This window comes from Pelophylax lessonae (assembly GCF_965119305.1).
Source record: "Pelophylax lessonae genome assembly, chromosome: 8".
NCBI classification, from domain to species: domain Eukaryota; kingdom Metazoa; phylum Chordata; class Amphibia; order Anura; family Ranidae; genus Pelophylax; species Pelophylax lessonae.
The window spans coordinates 11,185,112-11,208,410 of NC_138775.1; the positions used below are offsets into that span (position 1 = coordinate 11,185,112).

Consider the following 23,299-nt stretch of genomic DNA (forward strand, 5'->3'; position numbering starts at 1 on the left):
CACATAAACCAATCAGCTTCCAGGTTGTATTGTCAGAGTCTAAATGCTTTTAGAGTTAAAGTTAGAAGCTGATTGGTTACCATGCACAGCTGCACCAGATTTTGCATGCTTTTATTTTAGTAATCTCTCCTCTCCTCTTCTTTCCCCTCTCTCTCCCCTCCCCTCCCCTCCCCTCCCCTCCCCTTCCCTTCCCTTCCCTTCCCTTCCCTTCCCTTCCCTCCCCTTCCCTTCCCTTCCCTCTACTCCCTTCTCCTCTCCTCTCCTCTTCTTTCCCCTCTCCTTTCCTCTCCCCTCCCCTCCCCTTCTCTTCCCTTCCCTTCCCTTCTCCTCCCCTCCCCTCCCCTTCCCTCTACTCCCTTCTCCTCTCCTCTCCTCACCTCTCCTCTTCTCTTCTCTCTTCTCCATTCTCCTCCTCTCCCTCTCCCCTCCCCCTCCCCTTCCCTTCCCTTATCTTCTCTTCTCTCTCCTCCCTTCTCCTCTCCTTTCCCCTTCCCTCCCCTTCCCTCTACTTCCTTCCCTTCTCCTATCCTCTCCTCTCCTCTTCTCTTCTCTCTCCTCCTCTCCCTCTCCCCCTCCCCCTCCCCTCCCCTCCCCTTCCCTTCCCTTCCCTTCTCTTCTCTTCTCTTCTCTTCTCTCTTCTCTTCTCTCTCCTCCATTCTCCTCCCCTCCCCTCTCATCTACCTCTCCTCACCCTCTCCCTCTCCCCTCCCCTCCCCTCTCCTCTCCTCTCCTCTCCTCTCCTCTCCTCTCCTCTTCTCTCCTCTCCTCTCATCTACCTTTCCTCTCTTCTCCCCTCCCCTCCCCTCCCCTCCCCTCCCCTCCCCTCCCCTCCCCTCCTCTCCTCTCCTCTCCCCTCCCCTCCCCTCTCCTCTCCTCTCCACTCCTCTCATCTACCTTTCCTCTCTTCACCCTATCTCCTCTCCCTATCCTCTCCTCTTCTCCCCTCTCCTCCCCTCCCCTCCCCTGGATTTGGTAGAAGTCACATTGTTTCAGATTCCTTTTTCTGATTTCTGAATTAGGGATCTGATTCCATCACCACCACCTGAGTAATCTCAGTGTTCTATGGGTTGGCTCTCAGTGTCCAGAAAGGAGACCCCGGGGCTCCGAAGTCAGAAGTTGTCGGAGCTGGAAAAGTTGTGTAGAGTTTGTACCTCTCGCTGCACTCCCCACCCGAGAACAGGAAAGGAATGGAAAATCTCTCCAATAGGACACAGATAGGATGAAGGGATCCCAGCCATTCCCTACTCCATCCAAAACCTGAAAACGTGTTTTGCTTTCAGATACACTTTAATTATTTACAGCAACTCCCTCTTCTGCAGCACAATACGCAGAGAGCACACAATCATGGAAATCCTGGTGTCTGTGCAATTCTTGGTTGTATTCACTAATGTTTGGCACAGATCAGCCCCTGGTGTAGTTTCTAACCTTGTGACTTGTTACGGTGTTGCAGTCTCATCACTGGGGGATTGGAGATTGAGGAAATGCTTCCTCTTGCCTGCATCAGACTGGTGACATCATCTCAGCCTAGGCAAAGTCACTCACTGGTGATCTCACCTCAGCCTAGGTAACATCACTGACTGGTGACTTCACCTCAGCCTAGGTAACGTCATTGACTGGGGACCTCACCACAGCCTAGGCAACATCACTGACTGGCAACCTCATCTCAGCCTAGGCAACATCACTGACTGGCAACCTCATCTCAGCCTAGGCAACATCACTTACTGTTGACTTCACCTCAGCCTAGGCAAAGTCACTGACTGGTGACCTCGTCTCAGCCTAGGCAAAGTCACTGGTGATCTCTCCTCAGCCTAGGCAACATCACTGACTGGCAACCTCACCCAACCTCACCTCAGCCTAGGCAACATCACTGACTTGTGACTTCACCTCAGCCTAGGCAAGGTCACTGACTGGTGACCTAACCTCCGCCTAGGCAAAGTAATTTACTGGTGATCTCACCCCAGCCTAGGCAACGTCACAGACTGGTGACCTCACCTCATCCTAGGCAACGTTACTGACTGGTGTCCTCACCTCTGCCTAGGCAAAGTCACTGAGTAGTGAACTCACCTCAGCCTAGGCAATGTCACTTACTGGTGACTTCAGCTCAGTCAAGGCAACATCACAGACAGGTGACCTCACCTCAGCCTAGGCAACGTCACTAACTGGTAACCTCACCTCAGGTTAGGCAACATCACTGGCTGGTGTCCTTACCTCATCCTAGGCAAAGTTACCGACTGGAGCTCAAGGAAGCCATTTTAATGATAAAAGGTGGAGCAATGATCCTGTTGCAGTAAATTGTGACATGTTTGAGATTTATACATGGAGCGTTGTACAATTACTGAATTGCTAACTAGAAGTGGTCATTGACCATAGGCTGAAGATGTTCAGTAATTTGATCCTGATAATGGTTTCTGTTTTTTTTTGGTAGGTTATAAATATTTCCCAGAGGACCAATGTCTTACTTACTTCTTCTTCTGGCGATCCATCACCTTGTAATTGGTTTGGTTTCCACCAATGCCAGTCCCGGGGTTCTTCTTCCCGGGCGTCCTTTTGTCACCATCTGGAACGCCCCAACCAGCCAGTGCTGGGAGAAGTATGGGGTGGACCTGGAATTGGATCCCTTTGACATTGTGGTCAATGAGAACCAGTCCTTCGCAGGCAGTGAGATGGTGATCTTCTACCGAAGTCAGCTTGGGCTGTACCCCTATTACGACCTGGATGGCAGTCCGATCAATGGCGGCTTACCGCAGAATGTCAGCCTTAGTGACCACCTTAACCTAACCTACAAAAACCTGATGACCACTATCCCATCCCTGGACTTCAAGGGGGCGGCTGTCATAGACTGGGAGGATTGGAGACCTTTGTGGGATCGGAACTGGGATAAAATGAATATCTATAAAGAACGTTCTCAGCAACTGGTGCAGAATAGACATCCAGAATGGCCTGTGGAGAGGGTACTGCTGGAGGCCCAAAGAGAGTTTGAGGAGGCTGCTGAAAAGTTTATAACGTCTACATTAGACTTAAGCCGTAAACTAAGGCCCGGTGGGCTGTGGGGCCTCTACGGCTTTCCTAGCTGCTACAACTACAACTACAAAAAAGCTCCCCACAATTACACGGGAGAATGCCCGACGCTGGAGGTGGCCAGGAACGACCTTCTGAAATGGATGTGGAGGTCCAGCCAGGCGCTCTATCCGGACATCTACCTAGAACAGATGTTGAAGGACTCCGGGTATGTCCATCAGTTTGTGAAACACAGACTGGAAGAGGCCTTCAGAGTATCTGGGCAGTCAGTAGAGGGCGAGCTTCCCGTATTTCCCTATGCCCGGATTGTGTACACCTACAGTATGGACTTCCTGACCCAGGTAAGTGGCAGATACATCATAACCAGGAGCTAATACAAGGGAGAACCTTTCACCTGAAAATCTCCTCCAGATTATTGTCTGCAAGTCTACCGTTAAAATAATAGGGCCCCATACAACTGGTAACAGAACCGCGACTCCACAATGCGCTTGTGTGCTTCCGTCAGATTACCGCTTCCAACAGTGTTGAACATAGATATCAGATATTACAGCGCCCCATACAAAACTACCCGGAACTCAGCTTGTATAAGATCTGGAACTTTTATTGAACAAACTAACACCGAATATATACCCCACACAGAAGGACAACCCCCTCCTGATCAGATTACCCCACCAGGTCAGGTGCCTGATTACATTATGCTATGCCGATGAAATTGTGTACAGAAATATAAATAACCTGAATTAATTACCTAGCTATCTGGACAGAAACAATAGGTGAATGGGAATCCACATCTAGACAATGTTATAATAAACATGTTAATTAACTCAGCACTGCAACAAGGCTAAAACAAAATACATTACACATTATCCTAAGTATAAACACAGAACCCACAGTAGACAATAGGTGAGTAAGGCCCCGTTCACATTGGGGCGATCCGACTTCCCGGGGCGACCTCCGAGGTCGCGGTTCGAGCAGCGCGCCGCGACCTCAGAGCGGCCGGCACGGACTTCATAACATTGAAGTCTATGACGGTCGCTCCGGGTCGCCCCTAAAGAAGCTCCGGACCCTTTTTCTAAGTCGGAGCGACTTGTGTCGCTCCTATTAGAACGGGTCCACAGCTTCCCTATGGAAGGCGACCTACGGCGACCTGTGAGGCGACCAGGTCGCCTCACAGGTCGCCCCAGTGTGAACGGGGACTAAATCAGCCTAATCAACAATGTGTGGAAGACAGGTGGTTGAACATATGATATTAGCATCTGCTATGAGTTTAAGGCCCCTTTCACACTTGTGCAACTTCAAAGTCGCGCGATTTACAGCAACTTTTGCCGCAATTTTGACTGGGCTTGAATGTCTTTGGCCTCAAAATTGTGCCAAAGTAGTGCAGGGACTACTTTGAAGTCGGTGCGACTTCAAGTTGAACTGATATAAATGGGGCTCATTGAAAATAATGGAAAACGACTTGTCATGCGATTTTGCGGTCCAAAATCGTGGGACAAGTCGCACTAGTGTGAAAGTGGCCTGACTGTGTGAAGCAGTCTCTTATTGGCAATAGGCAGCTATGCCTTTAACCACTTTAGCCCCGGAAGATTTGGCTGCTCAAAGACCAGGCCCTATTTCACGATTCGGCACTGCGTGATTTTAACGGACAATTGCGCGGTCGTACGACGCTGTACCCAAACAAAATCGACGTCCTTTTTTTCCCACAAACAGAGCTTACTTTTGGTAGTATTTGATCACCTGTGCGATTTTTATTTTTTGCGCTATAAACAAAAATATAGCGACGATTTTGAAAAAATAATATTTTTCACATTTTTTTTATATGAAATTTTCAAAAAAAATGTAAAAATCAAAATTTTTTAACATTTTAGGACAATTTGTTTTCTGCTACATATTTTTTGTTAATAAGCGTATTTTGATTGGTTTGTGCAAAAGTTATTGGGTTTACTAACAACGGGAAAGATTTATGTAATTTTTATTGTTTTTTTTTTTTACTAGTAATGGCGTAATGGCGGCGAGCTGCGATTTTTTTTTTTTTTGCGGGACTGCGACATTGCGGCGGACAGATTTGACCCCTGACTCACATTTTTGACACTTTTGGGAGTACCAGTGACATTACTACGGTAATCAGTGCTATACATATGCACTGTTACTGTAAAAATGACACTGGCAGGGAAGGGGTTAACTTTACTGGTGATCAAGTGGTTAAGTGTGTCCCTAGGGGTGGGATTCTAACTGTCGGGGGGCATGGCTTGTGATGTAATCACAGAGACATGCGATCCTACATAGCAGGATCGCATCGCCTCTGTGATTACTTTAGTGAGAATGACAGACGGCTGTGTTTACATCAGCCGTCTGTCCTTCTCTCTCAGCTGCAGGAGACCGCGAGTGGCCGGAGGCCATCGGAGGCGCCGGTCACACGCACTGACTCCCCAGCCGACGAGCGTACATGTACGGCACTTTGCCTGGGAGCGCCAGACTTCCGCCATACAACTGCGGCGGGCGATCGGCAAGCGGTTAACATGGATCCTAGGCTTAGAGTCCCAGAGTCTTCATATATTCCTTGAGATATATTGTTGACAAATATTACTGTCCCATTTGAATAATCCAAACCATATTCTTAGTGTCCATTAAGTCCATCATTTTCTTGGTCACCCTGTGCCCCTAATAGACACAGGGTGACTTACACATAAGAGGGGCCTAGGGGGCTTAGAGAGGGATTTCTCAACCTCCCTAAGGTAAGCTGGATTCCATGGCCCCCCCCCCCAACCAAAGTGACTCCCGCCCCGTCACACTGCCTACCTTACTTGGTTCCCCGGCACCCCCACTTACAGATTGTAAAGTGTATGGCCAACTTTAAGGAGATTGCACAATCAGGTTGTAATATGTGGTAAGCAAAAAAGCTCTGCCATTTATCTGATGCCTCTGTGCATTTATATCACACAATTTCTGACTATTCTGTATTCCACAGGAGGATCTAATCCAGACGATCGGACAGAGCGCAGCACTGGGAACCGCGGGTGTCGTCCTGTGGGGAAACAATGACTACAGACGCAACAAGGTAACCATAATGAAAGAGTTCACTGAGGGGGCGGAGCTTTAGACTGCGATGGAGCACGGTCGCCACTTAGAGCCTCCTCAAACAGGTGTCTCGTATAATGACAGGTCCCCTTTAATAACACTCCCACCATACACACAGCTATGAGTCAAAATGGGAATTCCTGATCGGGGTCGGATCTTGCCCTAGTTGGGGTCAAGGGTCACCTTTGCTACCCCCATCACACCACTGGGGTCACTGAAGGTCTAAATGATGGGGGTCATATATAAATACCTTATAGAATATCATTCATGAGACATAAAGGGGCGCTCTGCTGAGGACAAAACAGGTACATTCAACTGTTAGAGGGGTGGTAAAGACAGGCGGTTGAGCCATATTTTTACCACCCCTCCTTAAGTTGCAAAGGCAGCTGAATGGGATTGTATAATATTCATTGTGATATTCAGCAGGCAGTACCGTCCTCAGAACGCATTCTATGCAAGTGAATAGGGCTGTATCCCAACCAAGTGCAATGCACACAGGTGAGGTGTGGGATTTAAAAGGTTTAAACAGGTGGTGTGAAGGCGACATAACACTTCCCAGTTACCCATCAGATGCCCTCTGAAAAGTGATCCACTATGGATCACTCTTCATAAATCAGTGATATGGGGGGCTGTGATGTGACAGGAGGGAGCAGTGATAGGGGGGCTGTGATGTAAGAGGGAGAGCCGTTATATGGGGGGGGGGCTGTGATGTGAGAGGAGGGAACAGTGATTGGGGGGGTTGTGATGTGGGAGGGGGAGCAGTGATATGAAGGACTATGATGTGAGAGGGGGAGTAGTGATTGGGGGGGCTGTGATGTGAGGGGGGGAGCAGTGATATGAAGGGCTGTGATGTGAGAGGGGGGAGCAGTGATTGGGAGGGTTGTGATGTGAGAGGGGGGAGCAGTGATAGGGGGGGCTGTGATGTGAGAGGGGGAGCAGTGATTGGGGGGGTTGTGATGTGAGAGGGGGGAGCAGTGATAGGGGAGGCTGTGGTGTGGGAGGGGGAGCAGTGATTGGGGGGGGGCTGTGATGTGAGAGGAGGGAGCAGTGATATGAAGGGCTGTGATGTGAGAGGGGGGAGCAGTGATTGGGGGGGGGGGCTGTGATGTGAGAGGGGGGAGCAGTGATTGGGGGGGTTGTGATGTGAGAGGAGGGAGCTGTGATGTGAGAGGGGGGAGCAGTGATATGGAGGGCTGTGGTGTGGAAGGGGAAGCAGTGATATGGGGGGGCTGTGATGTGAGAGGAAGGAACAGTGATATGGGGGGGCTGTGATGTAAGAGGGAGAGCAGTGATAAGGGGGGTTGTGATGTGAGAGGGGGGAGCAGTGATATCAGGGGGGAGTGATGTGAGAGGGGGGAGCAGTGATATGGAGAGCTGTGATGTGAGAGGGGGGAGCAGTGATATGGAGAGCTGTGATGTGAGAGGGGGGAGCAGTGATATGGGGGGTTGTGATGTGAGAGGGGGGAGCAGTGATATGGGGGGTTGTGATGTGAGAGGGGGGAGCAGTGATATGGGGGGGGGGCGGTGATGTGATAGGGGGGAGCAGTGATATGGGGGGGGTTGTGATGTGAGAGGGGGGAGCAGTGATATGGGGGGTTGTGATGTGAGAGGGGGGAGCAGTGATATGGGGGGGGGGGGCTGTGATGTGGGAGGGGGAGCAGTGATATGGGGGGGGGGGGGCTGTGATGAGAGAGGGAGAACAGGAATAGAGGAATCTAGGAAGTGCGTGTTGGAAGGTATCGGCCATAAATGAATTATGAATTAATGTTCTTCTGATAATCTCTTGGAAAATTGATGTCTTGTAAAATGTTTGTTCTTCACGCTGATTGGGCTCTGTTCTGTCGCAGGAGGCGTGTCTGGCGGTGAAGTCATACATAGACTCTACGCTGGGGAGGTATGTGGTCAATGTGACGAGTGGCGCCACCCTGTGTAGCCAGGCGCTGTGCGCAGGAAACGGACGCTGCGTGCGTAAGGACTCCACCTCTAACTGCCACCTCCACCTGAACCCCAACAGCTTCAGTATTAGGAGGAACCCTGAGGGCAGAGGCTTCCTGGTCTCCGGAGAGGCCTCCAAGATGGACGTGGTGTACATGGCTGTCTATTTTCGGTGTCGCTGTTACCCCGGATGGAAGGGACCAGACTGCTCCATTCTAACTGGCTGACTGAGGTCGGGCTACGGTCCACTTCGTGCGTATAAAAGAAGAGAGGAGAACTCACTAATCTGTCTGCAACCAATGAGGGAGACATTTCTGAGCAAAACCCAGCAGAACAAAGTGAAAGCTCATCCATCCCAGTCCAGGAACACTATAGTCCGCATGGGGCTCTGAGGAGCAACATAAAGTACATCCATCTCAGTCCAGGATCCCTATACTCCCTATGGGGCCCCTAGCAACATACAGTACACCCATCTCAGTCCAGGATCCCTATACTCCCTATAGGGCCCCAAGCAACATACAGTACATCCCTCTCAGTCCAGGATCCCTGTATTCCCCATGGGGCTCAGAGCAACATACAGTACATCCATCCCAGTCCAGGATCCCCATACTCCCTATAGGGCCCCAAGCAACATACAATACATCCATCTCAGTCCAGGATCCCTATACTCCCTATAGGGCCCCAAGCAACATACAGTACATCCATCTCAGTTCAGGATCCCTATACTCCCTATGGGGCCCCAAGCAACATACAGTACATCCCTCTCAGTCCAGGATCCCTGTATTCCCCATGGGGCTCAGAGCAACATACAGTACATCCATCTCAGTCCAGGATCCCTATACTCCCCATGGGGCTTAGAGCAACATACAAAACCCCCATCTCAGTCAGGGATCCCTATACTCCCCATGGGGCTCCGAGGAGCAACATACAGTACATCCATCTCTGTCCAGGATTCTTATACTCAACATGGGGCTCAGAGCAACATAAAGTACATCCATCCCAGTCCAGGATCCCTATACTCCCCATGGTGCTTAGAGCAACATACAGTACATCTATCCCAATCCCTGATTCCTATAGGGCCCAGAGCAACATATAATACGTCCATCTCAGTCCAGGATCCCTATACTACACATGGGCCTCAAAGCAACATAAAGTACATCCATCCCAGTCCAGGATCCCTATACTCCCCATGGGGCTCCGAGGAGCAACATACAGTACATCCATCTTAGTCCAGGATTCCTATACTCAAATGGGGCTCAGAGAGCAACATAAAGTACATCCATCTCAGTCCAGATCCATATGCTCCCTATAGGGCTCAGTGCAACTTACAGGACACCCATCTCAGTCCAGGATCCCTATACTCCCTATAGTGCTCAGCGCAATGTGCAGTACACCCATCTCGGTCCAGGATACTTATACAGTACTGCCCATGGTGCTTAGAGCAATATACAGTACACCCATCTCGGTCCAGGATCCATATATTCCTTATGGGTCTCCCAGGAGCAACATACAGTACACCCATCCCAATCCAGGATCCCTATACTCCCCATGGTGCTTAGAGCAACATACAGTACATCCATCCCAATCCTTGATCCCTATACTCCATATAGGGCTCAGAGCAACATATAGTACATCCATCTCAGTCCAGGATCCCTATTCTCCCTATGGGGCTCCGAGAGCAACATAAAGTACATCCATCTCAGTCCAGGACTCCTACACTCCCCATGGGTCTCAGAGGAACATACAGTACACCCATCTCAGTCCAAGAAACTTACCCTCCCTATAAGATACAAACCATCCCAGTCCAGGGTCCCTATGCTTCTCACTGGGCTCGGAGCCAAATACAGTCCATCCATCTCAGTCCGGGATCACTATACTCCCTGTAGGGCTCAGACCATCTAAATTCAGGATCCTTATACTCCCAACAGAGCTCAGATCACTGTCATCATATAATCTAATAGTGGAAAAAATAAATATTCCAATTTATCTCTACCTAAGAACGCTCCAAATATCTGCCATAAAAACGGTTGTATATTCTGACTGGTGGTGTTTTGTACCCTCTGTATACTGGGATTCCATATGTAGATGGGAAATACTTTGGCTGCCCTCCTTCAGGGAGTCCTCCTCCGTCTGTACACTGCAGCCAGGACATGTATTACTTGCAGGAGAAAATCCTTCAATATTCATTTATAAGGGATATTCTATGATAACACCGAAGAATCCAACAAACAAACATGTTACAGTGAGATGGTCAAAAGGGACCCTAAAATCATTTTGCTGAAATACTCTAAATAAAGAATTCCTTTCTTCAATGTTCCAATGTGTCATAATGTGTGTATCACAATCACAAATAAAATAAATAGGGGACATATTTATAGGTGGAACTGTGTATCCATTCCAGTTATCAACTGTCCATCCAGCAGAGCCTCTGGTTTATAGACTGGATACATCCTAAATATAGAACCCCTTATCCAACTGTCCATCCAGAGCCTCTGGTTTATAGACTGGATACATCATAAATATAGAACCATTTATCCAACTGTCCATCCAGAGCCTCTGGTTTATAGACTGGATACATCCTAAATATAGAACAATTTATCCAACTGTCCATCCAGAGCCTCTGGTTTATAGACTGGATACATCCTAAATATAGAACCCCTTATCCAACTGTCTATCCAGAGCCTCTGGTTTATAGACCAGATACATCCTAAATATGGAACCATTTATCCAACTGTCTATCCAGAGCCTCTGGTTTATAGACTGGATACATCATAAATATAGAACCATTTATCCAACTGTCCATCCAGAGCCTCTGGTTTATAGACTGGATACATCCTAAATATAGAACCCCTTATCCAACTGTCTATGCAGAGCCTCTGGTTTATAGACTGGATACATCCTAAATATAGAACCATTTATCCAACTGTCCATCCAGAGCCTCTGGTTTATAGACTGGATACATCCTAAATATAGAACCCCTTATCCAACTGTCTATCCAGAGCCTCTGGTTTATAGACCAGATACATCCTAAATATGGAACCATTTATCCAACTGTCTATCCAGAGCCTCTGGTTTATAGACTGGATACATCATAAATATAGAACCATTTATCAAACTGTCCATCCAGAGCCTCTGGTTTATAGACTGGATACATCCTAAATATAGAACCCCTTATCCAACTGTCTATGCAGAGCCTCTGGTTTATAGACTGGATACATCCTAAATATAGAACCATTTATCCAACTGTCCATCCAAAGCCTCTGGTTTATAGACTGGATACATCCTAAATATAGAACAATTTATCCAACTGTCCATCCAGAGCCTCTGGTTTATAGACTGGATACATCCTAAATATAGAACCATTTATCCAACTGTCCATCCAGAGCCTCTGGTTTATAGACTGGATACATCCTAAATATAGAACCATTTATCCAACTGTCCATCCAGAGCCTCTGGTTTATAGACTGGATACATCCTAAATATAGAACCCCTTATCCAACTGTCTATCCAGAGCCTCTGGTTTATAGACTGGATACATCATAAATATAGAACCATTTATCCAACTGTCCATCCAGAGCCTCTGGTTTATAGACTGGATACATCCTAAATATAGAACCCCTTATCCAACTGTCTATGCAGAGCCTCTGGTTTATAGACTGGATACATCCTAAATATAGAACCCCTTATCAAACTGTCTATCCAGAGCCTCTGGTTTATAGACCAGATACATCCTAAATATAGAACCATTTATCCAACTGTCCATCCAGAGCCTCTGGTTTATAGACTGGATACATCCTAAATATAGAACCATTTATCCAACTGTCCATCCAAAGCCTCTGGTTTATAGACTGGATACATCCTAAATATAGAACAATTTATCCAACTGTCCATCCAGAGCCTCTGGTTTATAGACTGGATACATCCTAAATATAGAACCCCTTATCCAACTGTCTATCCAGAGCCTCTGGTTTATAGACCAGATACATCCTAAATATAGAACCATTTATCCAACTGTCCATCCAGAGCCTCTGGTTTATAGACTGGATACATCCTAAATATAGAACCATTTATCCAACTGTCCATCCAGAGCCTCTGGTTTATAGACTGGATACATCCTAAATATAGAACCCCTTATCCAACTGTCTATCCAGAGCCTCTGGTTTATAGACTGGATACATCATAAATATAGAACCATTTATCCAACTGTCCATCCAGAGCCTCTGGTTTATAGACTGGATACATCCTAAATATAGAACCCCTTATCCAACTGTCTATGCAGAGCCTCTGGTTTATAGACTGGATACATCCTAAATATAGAACCCCTTATCAAACTGTCTATCCAGAGCCTCTGGTTTATAGACCAGATACATCCTAAATATAGAACCATTTATCCAACTGTCCATCCAGAGCCTCTGGTTTATAGACTGGATACATCCTAAATATAGAACCATTTATCCAACTGTCCATCCAGAGCCTCTGGTTTATAGACTGGATACATCCTAAATATAGAACCCCTTATCCAACTGTCTATCCAGAGCCTCTGGTTTATAGACCAGATACATCCTAAATATGGAACCATTTATCCAACTGTCTATCCAGAGCCTCTGGTTTATAGACTGGATACATCATAAATATAGAACCATTTATCCAACTGTCCATCCAGAGCCTCTGGTTTATAGACTGGATACATCCTAAATATAGAACCCCTTATCCAACTGTCTATGCAGAGCCTCTGGTTTATAGACTGGATACATCCTAAATATAGAACCATTTATCCAACTGTCCATCCAAAGCCTCTGGTTTATAGACTGGATACATCCTAAATATAGAACAATTTATCCAACTGTCCATCCAGAGCCTCTGGTTTATAGACTGGATACATCCTAAATATAGAACCCCTTATCCAACTGTCTATCCAGAGCCTCTGGTTTATAGACCAGATACATCCTAAATATAGAACCATTTATCCAACTGTCCATCCAGAGCCTCTGGTTTATAGACTGGATACATCCTAAATATAGAACCATTTATCCAACTGTCCATCCAGAGCCTCTGGTTTATAGACTGGATACATCCTAAATATAGAACCCCTTATCCAACTGTCTATCCAGAGCCTCTGGTTTATAGACTGGATACATCATAAATATAGAACCATTTATCCAACTGTCCATCCAGAGCCTCTGGTTTATAGACTGGATACATCCTAAATATAGAACCCCTTATCCAACTGTCTATGCAGAGCCTCTGGTTTATAGACTGGATACATCCTAAATATAGAACCCCTTATCAAACTGTCTATCCAGAGCCTCTGGTTTATAGACCAGATACATCCTAAATATAGAACCATTTATCCAACTGTCCATCCAGAGCCTCTGGTTTATAGACTGGATACATCCTAAATATAGAACCCCTTATCCAACTGTCTATCCAGAGCCTCTGGTTTATAGACTGGATACATCCTAAATATAGAACCATTTATCCAACTGTCCATCCAAAGCCTCTGGTTTATAGACTGGATACATCCTAAATATAGAACCCCTTATCCAACTGTCTATGCAGAGCCTCTGGTTTATAGACTGGATACATCCTAAATATAGAACCATTTATCCAACTGTCCATCCAGAGCCTCTGGTTTATAGACTGGATACATCCTAAATATAGAACCCCTTATCCAACTGTCTATCCAGAGCCTCTGGTTTATAGACCAGATACATCCTAAATATGGAACCATTTATCCAACTGTCTATCCAGAGCCTCTGGTTTATAGACTGGATACATCATAAATATAGAACCATTTATCCAACTGTCCATCCAGAGCCTCTGGTTTATAGACTGGATACATCCTAAATATAGAACCCCTTATCCAACTGTCTATGCAGAGCCTCTGGTTTATAGACTGGATACATCCTAAATATAGAACCATTTATCCAACTGTCCATCCAAAGCCTCTGGTTTATAGACTGGATACATCCTAAATATAGAACAATTTATCCAACTGTCCATCCAGAGCCTCTGGTTTATAGACTGGATACATCCTAAATATAGAACCCCTTATCCAACTGTCTATCCAGAGCCTCTGGTTTATAGACCAGATACATCCTAAATATAGAACCATTTATCCAACTGTCCATCCAGAGCCTCTGGTTTATAGACTGGATACATCCTAAATATAGAACCATTTATCCAACTGTCCATCCAGAGCCTCTGGTTTATAGACTGGATACATCCTAAATATAGAACCCCTTATCCAACTGTCTATCCAGAGCCTCTGGTTTATAGACTGGATACATCATAAATATAGAACCATTTATCCAACTGTCCATCCAGAGCCTCTGGTTTATAGACTGGATACATCCTAAATATAGAACCCCTTATCCAACTGTCTATGCAGAGCCTCTGGTTTATAGACTGGATACATCCTAAATATAGAACCATTTATCCAACTGTCCATCCAAAGCCTCTGGTTTATAGACTGGATACATCCTAAATATAGAACAATTTATCCAACTGTCCATCCAGAGCCTCTGGTTTATAGACTGGATACATCCTAAATATAGAACCCCTTATCCAACTGTCTATCCAGAGCCTCTGGTTTATAGACCAGATACATCCTAAATATAGAACCATTTATCCAACTGTCCATCCAGAGCCTCTGGTTTATAGACTGGATACATCCTAAATATAGAACCCCTTATCCAACTGTCTATCCAGAGCCTCTGGTTTATAGACTGGATACATCATAAATATAGAACCCCTTATCAAACTGTCTATCCAGAGCCTCTGGTTTATAGACTGGATACATCATAAATATAGAACCATTTATCCAACTGTCCATCCAGAGCCTCTGGTTTATAGACTGGATACATCCTAAATATAGAACCCCTTATCCAACTGTCTATCCAGAGCAGAGGCGGCTCTCTAATTAGGCCGGTAAGGCGGCCGCCGAAGGCCTCGCACTTAAAGGGGCCTCGCATCTTTCCCAAACTTTTTTTTTTTTTTTTTTTAGCCCTGTCCTGACCTCACCATGCGACACGCCAGGTCGCCGGGGGCCGCATCCGCACTCCACATTCCACACATTGCGGCGCTACGCGCTAGCGTAGTAGACTGGGTGTCAGTGTCTCTAGACTGTCTGCATAGTGCATAACTCTAGCCAGGCCCGGCCCCGCACACACTCACATCGGACGGTTTCTTCTGGCTGCTGCTGCACTGTCTCCGCCTCAGGCTGCATTCAACGAATCATGGTCGGGGATTGCGATGACGTCACGACGTGATGTCACGTAACCCCACCCCTGCATTCTCTCCCGGCTTCGGTACCATGAGGAGAACTTGCAGAGAACAGCAGATGAGAAGAAGAAGACGAAAGGTAAGGACTGGAGTCTGGAGCTGAGGGTGAATGACTGTAAAAACAAGGCCTGTAGTGTCCTGTCCAAGAGGCAGCCAGCCCGCCGTCGGCCCTGCAGCTGCAGTGACTAGTAGTACTGTGTGTCCGACTGTCAGTCCTGTCATCCTTATTCTGAAATTCTGAATGAATAAATTAAATAATACCTTACCATCCAGGCTGGCTTGAAATTAAACGTCTATATGTATGGGGAAACGAAACGCTATGCAATTGAAAAAAATGAGATAAAAAAAAATAATAATAATAAAGTGCTCAGTCTCAGTGCTTCTGCTTCATGTATCATGCTAGTTCTTATTTTATGACAACCAAATGGTATGGTTTTTTTCTTTCTTTATATAAGTGCTCTGTGCTGCTCAGTCACATAGATTCCTCACAATTTATTTTTTATCCAGTGCATCCACTCAGTGCTCCCCTCTCAATCCCCCCCAAGTTCTCACTGTACAATTCAGTGCCGGTTCACACTCATGCGGCTGCGGCGTTTGCATGTAATGTCGGAGCGCACTTCTCCTTCCTTACATGCGATCGGCTGTGCGGTGTGAGTTTAGCCATATACTTTGTATGGCTGAATTCGCACCGCACCCGCAGCAAACACGCACAGGACCCTTTTTTGCAGCCGCATCAGGATCGGATCGCACAGCGGTTCACACTTGTGCGATCCGATCCTGTGCGAACTGCAAGATCGCACTGCGATCAAACTGGGGGTGTTGTTAAGATTACATTGACACCCCCTGCGTATCGCATATGGCAGTGTGAACTGCCAGGGGTGCGTTTGCGATGCGGGAACAGGCTGCGAATTCGCAGCCTTCCTGCATCGCATAAGGCCGGTTCACACTTATGCGATGCGGGAAGGCTGCGAATTCGCAGCCTGTTCCCGCATCGCAAACGCACCCCTGGCAGTTCACACTGCCATATGCGATACGCAGGGGGTGTCAATGTAATCTTAACGACACCCCCAGTTTGATCGCATATCGCAGTGCGATCTGACAGTTCGCACAGGATCGGATCGCACAAGTGTGAACCGCTGTGCGATCCGATCCTGATGCGGCTGCAAAAAAGGGTCCTGTGCGTGTTTACTGCGGGTGTGGTGCGAATTTAGCCATACACTTTGTATGGCTAAACTCACACCGCACAGCCGATCGCATGTAATGAAGGAGCAGTGCGCTCCGACATTACATGCAAACGCCGCAGCCGCATGAGTGTGAACCGGCACTAAGTGTGAACCGGGCCTCAAGGGAAAAACGCCTGTCACAGTGTCACAGCATTAAGGTGCCAGATCCCAGATGAATGGTGTGTAGACTGCCTGCACTTCTGTATAAAGGGGGTAACATGTTCTGGAGCTGAAGTAGTTAAAAAAGTTAGTGAATTGTTAATTTTTTTAAAAACCAATAAAAAAAGGCTGCAGAGACATTATTAATTCACTTTGGTGTGTCCAGTATTCTTTGTATATTTGGAGTATATGTAATACCACCTACCGTCCCCTGTTACATCACTTCTGCTTTGAACGCAAAACATGTCGTCACTTTGACACCTGCGATTCATGAAGTGTATCCATATTTTTGACCAAACTCTGTGTGTGTGTGTGTGTGTGTGTAAATATATATATAAAAATAAAGTATATCAGACGGGGTTTCCCTTTTCCCCCTTATCTTTTACCACTTGCTGACCAGCCATCCAAAACATATACTGCAGGTTGGCAGATTCCCGCAAAATGATGTGCCCATATGTCGCTTTGCAGGAGCGCACGCACCCATTTGCTAGGGCAGAGGGGAAGCTGATCTTTGAATAAAATAACTGGAAGGTACCTCACTATGGAGATCTCCTTTTTTATACCCATGGGGGGAGCTATGTAAGAGGCACCGTGACCCAAGGACTTGACTGAGAGCCATGTTTATGCCACGGTCTTATCTTCAGCAGAAGTTCTGCGAGTCCTTGGGTCACGGTGCCTCTTACATAGCTCCCCCCATGGGTATAAAAAAGGAGATCTCCATAGTGAGGTACCTTCCAGTTATTTTATTCAAAGATCAGCTTCCCCTCTGCCCTAGCAAATGGGTGCGTGCGCTCCTGCAAAGCGACATATGGGCACATCATTTTGCGGGAATCTGCCAACCTGCAGTATATGTTTTGGTGGCTGGTCAGCAAGTGGTAAAAGATAGGGGGGAAAAGAGAAACCCCGTCTGATATACTTTATTTTTATATATATATTTACACACACACACACACAGAGTTTGGTCAAAAATATGGATACACTTCATGAATCGCAGGTGTCAAAGTGACGACATGTTTTGCGTTCAAAGCAGAAGTGATGTAACAGGGGACGGTAGGTGGCATTACATATACTCCAAATATACAAAGAATACTGGACACACCAAACTGGATTAATAACGTCTCTGCAGCCTTTTTTTATTGGTTTTTAAAAAAAATTAACAATTCACTAACTCTTTTAACCACGTCAGCTCCAGAACATGTTACCCCCTTTATGACCAGGCCATTTTTTGCCATTTCGGCACTGCATTACTTTAACTGGCTATTGCAGCTCTTGCAGTTGCAGCGCTATACTCAAATACAATTTATCACACTGAGGGCCGGTTCAGACTTTTGCGAGTGCGCCGATCCGCATGTAATTCGGAGCGCGCTGCTCCTTCATTACATGCGATCGGAGGTGCGGATGCGAATTCAGCCATACACTTTGTATGGCTGAATTCGCACTGTATCCGCACCAAAAACGCACATGACCCTTTTTTCCAGGCGCATCAGGATCGGATCGCACTGTGGTTCACACTTGTGTGATCCGATCCTGAGCGCACTGTCAGATCGCACTGCGATATGCGATCAAACTGGGGGTGTCGTTAACATTTCATTGACACCCTCTGCGTATCGCATATGGCAGTGTGAATTGCCAGGGGTGCTTTGTGATGCGGGAACAGGCTGCGAATTCTCAGCCTTCCCGCATCGCACAAGTGTGACCCGGGACTAATAGAGCTTTTCTTTTGGTGTTAAAAATATGTGTTACTTTCTGCTGTAAAACCTATCCAATGAAAAAAATAGAATGTCTTCATTAAATTGGGCCAAAACGTATTCTGCTACATGTTTTTGATAAAAAAAAATCCCAATAAGTGTAGATTGATTGGTTTGTGTGAAAGTTATCACGTCTACAAACTATGATATATACACTGTTCAAAAAAAAGAAAGGACCAATTTTTTAATCAGAGTATAGCAATCAAGTCAATTAAACTCCTGGGATATTGATTTGGTCAGTAAAATGGCAGAGGGGGTTGTTTATCAGTTTCAGCTGCTTTGGTGTTCATGAAATTAACAACAGGGGCACTAGATGGGCAACAGTTGATCTCCAAAACAGGAATGGTTTTACAGGTGGAGGACACTGAATTTTTTCCCCCTACTCATCTTTTAGGACTATTCTTCACTAGTTTTGCATTTGGCTAGGGTCAGTGTCACTACTGGTAACATGAGGCCATACCTGGACCCTATAGAGGTTGCACAGGCAGTCCAACTCCTCCAGGATGGCACATCAATACGTGCCATTGACAGAAGGTTTGCTGTGTCTCCCAGCCCAGTCTCAAGAGCACGGAGGAGATACCAGGAAGACAGGTGGTTATTTTAGAAAAGCTGGACAGAGCCATAGAATGTCCTTAACCCATCAGTAGGACCGGTATCTGCTCCTTTATGCAAAGAGGATCAGGATGAGCCCTGCCAGAGCCCTACAAAATGACCTCCAGCAGGCCACTGGTGTGAATGTCTGACTAAACAATCAGAAACAGACTTTAGGATGGTGGATATATTATTTTTATTATATTATATTAATTATTATAATATATTCATATATTGATAATATATTAATATTAACACAGGGCTTGACAAACCCCGGGTGCCAGGTCGCATTGGCGACTAGAATTAGCGACCTGGCGCCTGGGGTGCACTGCAGGAGGTGTTCTGTCCCTTTTGCGCCCCCCCAACCACTCACCGAGTGCACGGACTACCGCGCCATCCGATAATTGAGGCTGCAGCTTTTCGGCCTTCTTCAGTGAGAGAACGGGGAACTGGCGCCCTCTTGTGGTGGCCGGGAGTTTGACAAGAAGTTACTAATGGCTCTGTTTCCCCTGCCTGTTCTCAATGCCTGTCCATCTCCTTCCCAAGAGGAGATGAGAGGGAAGTTTTTGCAGGCTTCATCTCCCTGTCCACTTACCTTTGCTTAAAGGTAAGTGGACAGACAGGGAGTGTGGTTATTATTATGATTATTATTCATTTATTTTTTAAATTATTTAAAAAAAATAATAATTATTTTCTTTTTTTTCAATTATTAAAAAAAATATATATTTTTTCAATCATTATTATTATTAAAAAAACGTTCAACACCTTCACAGTGCGTTGAATACCGAGGTTTTGAGATGTATTAATGTTTGCCTTAAAATATGCAATTTATACAGTTAATAATATAGCCTGCTTATTTATTTTTTTTATCGTGCAAGGGGGGCCTCATATTTTAATTTCGCCTAAGGCCTCAAAAAGTCTAGAGCCGCCTCTGATCCAGAGCCTCTGGTTTATAGACTGGATACATCATAAATATAGAACCATTTATCCAACTGTCCATCCAGAGCCTCTGGTTTATAGACTGGATACATCCTAAATATAGAACCCCTTATCCAACTGTCTATCCAGAGCCTCTGGTTTATAGACCAGATACATCCTAAATATAGAACCATTTATCCAACTGTCCATCCAGAGCCTCTGGTTTATAGACTGGATACATCCTAAATATAGAACCCCTTATCCAACTGTCTATCCAGAGCCTCTGGTTTATAGACTGGATACATCATAAATATAGAACCATTTATCCAACTGTCCATCCAGAGCCTCTGGTTTATAGACTGGATACATCCTAAATATAGAACCCCTTATCCAACTGTCTATGCAGAGCCTCTGGTTTATAGACTGGATACATCCTAAATATAGAACAATTTATCCAACTGTCCATCCAGAGCCTCTGGTTTATAGACTGGATACATCCTAAATATAGAACCCCTTATCCAACTGTCTATCCAGAGCCTCTGGTTTATAGACCAGATACATCCTAAATATAGAACCATTTATCCAACTGTCCATCCAGAGCCTCTGGTTTATAGACTGGATACATCCTAAATATAGAACAATTTATCCAACTGTCCATCCAGAGCCTCTGGTTTATAGACTGGATACATCCTAAATATAGAACCCCTTATCCAACTGTCTATCCAGAGCCTCTGGTTTATAGACTGGATACATCATAAATATAGAACCATTTATCCAACTGTCCATCCAGAGCCTCTGGTTTATAGACTGGATACATCCTAAATATAGAACCCCTTATCCAACTGTCTATCCAGAGCCTCTGGTTTATAGACTGGATACATCATAAATATAGAACCATTTATCCAACTGTCCATCCAGAGCCTCTGGTTTATAGACTGGATACATCCTAAATATAGAACCCCTTATCCAACTGTCTATGCAGAGCCTCTGGTTTATAGACTGGATACATCCTAAATATAGAACAATTTATCCAACTGTCTATCCCGAGCCTCTGGTTTATAGACCGGATACATCCTAAATATAGAACAATTTATCCAACTGTCCATCCAAAGCCTCTGGTTTATAGACTGGATACATCCTAAATATAGAACAATTTATCCAACTGTCTATCCCGAGCCTCTGGTTTATAGACCGGATACATCCTAAATATAGAACCCCTTATCCAACTGTCCACCCAGAGCCTCCTTTTTATACACACACTGCTTGTGTGTATTTATATACATTGCTCAAAAAATTAAATGAACACTTTTTAATCAGAGTATAGCTTAAGTAAACTCCTGGGATATTGATATGGTCAGTTAAGTAGCGGAGGGGGTTGTTAATCAGTTTCAGCTGCTTTTGTGTTAATTAAATTAAAGACAGGTACACTAGATGGGCAACAATGAGACGGCCTCCAAAACAGGAATGGTTTTACAGGTGGAGGTCACTGACAGTTTTTTTCCCCGCTCATTTTTTCTGAATGTTTTTCAGTAGTTTTGCAGTTGGCTAGGGTCAGTGTCACTACTGGTAGGATGAGGCCATACCTGGACCCTATAGAGGTTGCACAGGCAGTCCAACTCCTCCAGGATGGCACATCAATACCTCCCATTGCCAGAAGGTTTGCTGTGTCTTCCAGCACAGTCTCAGGAGCATGGAGGAGATTCCAGGAGACAGGCAGTTACTCTAGGAGATCTGTACAGGGCTGTAGAAGATCCTTAACCCATCAGCAGGACCGGTCTCTGCTCCTTTGTGTCAGGAGGAACAGGATGAGCACTGCCAGAGCCCTACAAAATGACCTCCAGCAGGACACTGATGTGAATGTCTCTGACCAAACAATCAGAAACAGACTTCATGAGGGTGGCCTGAGGGCCTGACGTCCTCTAGTGGGCGCTGTGCTCACTGCCCGACACTGTGGAGCTCGATTGGCATTTGCCATTGAACACCAGAATTGGGAGGTCCACCACTGGCACCCTGTGCTTTTCACAGATGAGAGCAGGTTCACCCTGAGCACATGTGACAGACATGAAAGGGTCCGGAGAAGCCGTGGAGAACGTTATGCTGCCTGTAACATTGTTCAGCATGACCGGTTTGGTGGTGGTCAGTGATGGTCTGGGGAGGCAAATCCATGGAGGGACGCACAGACCTCTACAGGCTAGACAATGACACCATGACTGCCATTAGGTATTGGAATGAAATCCTTGGACCCATTGTCAGACCCTACGCTGGTGCGGTGGGTCCTGGGTTCCTCCTGGTGCACGACAATGCTCGGCCTCATGTGGTGAGAGTATGCAGCCAGTTCCTGGAGGATGGAGGAATTGATACCATTGAATGGCCTCCACACTCGTCTGACCTAAATCCAATAGAACACCTCTGGGACATTATGCTTTGGTCCATCCGACGCCGCCAGGTTGCACCTCAGTCTGTTCAGGAGCTCAGTGATGCCCTGGTCCAGATCTGGGAGGAAATACCCCAGGACACCATCCGTCATCTCATTAGGACGTTGTCAGGTATGCATACAAGCACCTGGGGGCCATACAAACTACTGAGGACCATTCTGAGTTGCTACAATGAAATTTCAGCAAAAATGTACGAATCTGCGGCATAATTTTTTCAATTTGATTTTCGGGGGGGCCTTTGAATTCAGCCCTCTGTAGAGTGATAATTTTCATTTCCATCAAACGTAGTGAAATCCTCTCCTTCCTAGCACAATAACCAGTCCATACCAGTATACTGTAGATCCTAACGCATTACCCAGTCCATACCAGCATAGATCCTAACACATTACCCAGTCCTTACCACCAGTATATATCCTAACACATTACCCAGTCCTTACCAGTATATATCCTAACACATTACCCAGTCCATACCAGTATATATCCTAACACATTACCCAGTCCATACCAGTATAGATCCTAACACATTACCCAGTCCATACCAGTATAGATCCTAACGCATTACCCAGTCCATACCAGTATAGATCCTAACACATTACCCAGTCCATACCATTATAGATCCTAACACATTACCCAGTCCATACCAGTATATATCCTAACACATTACCCAGTCCATACCATTATAAATCCAAACACATTACCCAGTCAATACCAGTATAGATCCTAACACATTACCCAGTCCATACCAGTAAAGTTTCTAGCACATTACCCAGTCCATACCAGTATAGATCCTAACACATTACCCAGTCCATACCAGTATAGATCCTAACACATTACCCAGTCCATACCAGTAAAGTTCCTAGCACATTACCCAGTCCATCCATACCAGTATGGATCCTAACACATTACCCAG

The 23,299-nt window shown here is 45.8% G+C and overlaps 1 protein-coding gene across 1 annotated transcript in view; it reads left to right on the forward strand.

Annotated features, from left to right (window-relative positions):
- LOC309562117 (uncharacterized protein) overlaps positions 1-9,082 on the forward strand; it is an 80,073-nt gene extending 70,991 nt beyond the window's left edge. The window contains exons 9-11 of the mRNA XM_082266248.1: positions 2,435-3,359; positions 5,987-6,076; positions 7,944-9,082. Coding sequence (XP_082122374.1) covers positions 2,435-3,359; positions 5,987-6,076; positions 7,944-8,258 — 1,330 coding nt within the window. The 3' untranslated portion in view covers positions 8,259-9,082. The remainder of the gene's footprint in view (positions 1-2,434; positions 3,360-5,986; positions 6,077-7,943) is intronic.
- Positions 9,083-23,299: the final 14,217 nt, after the last annotated feature.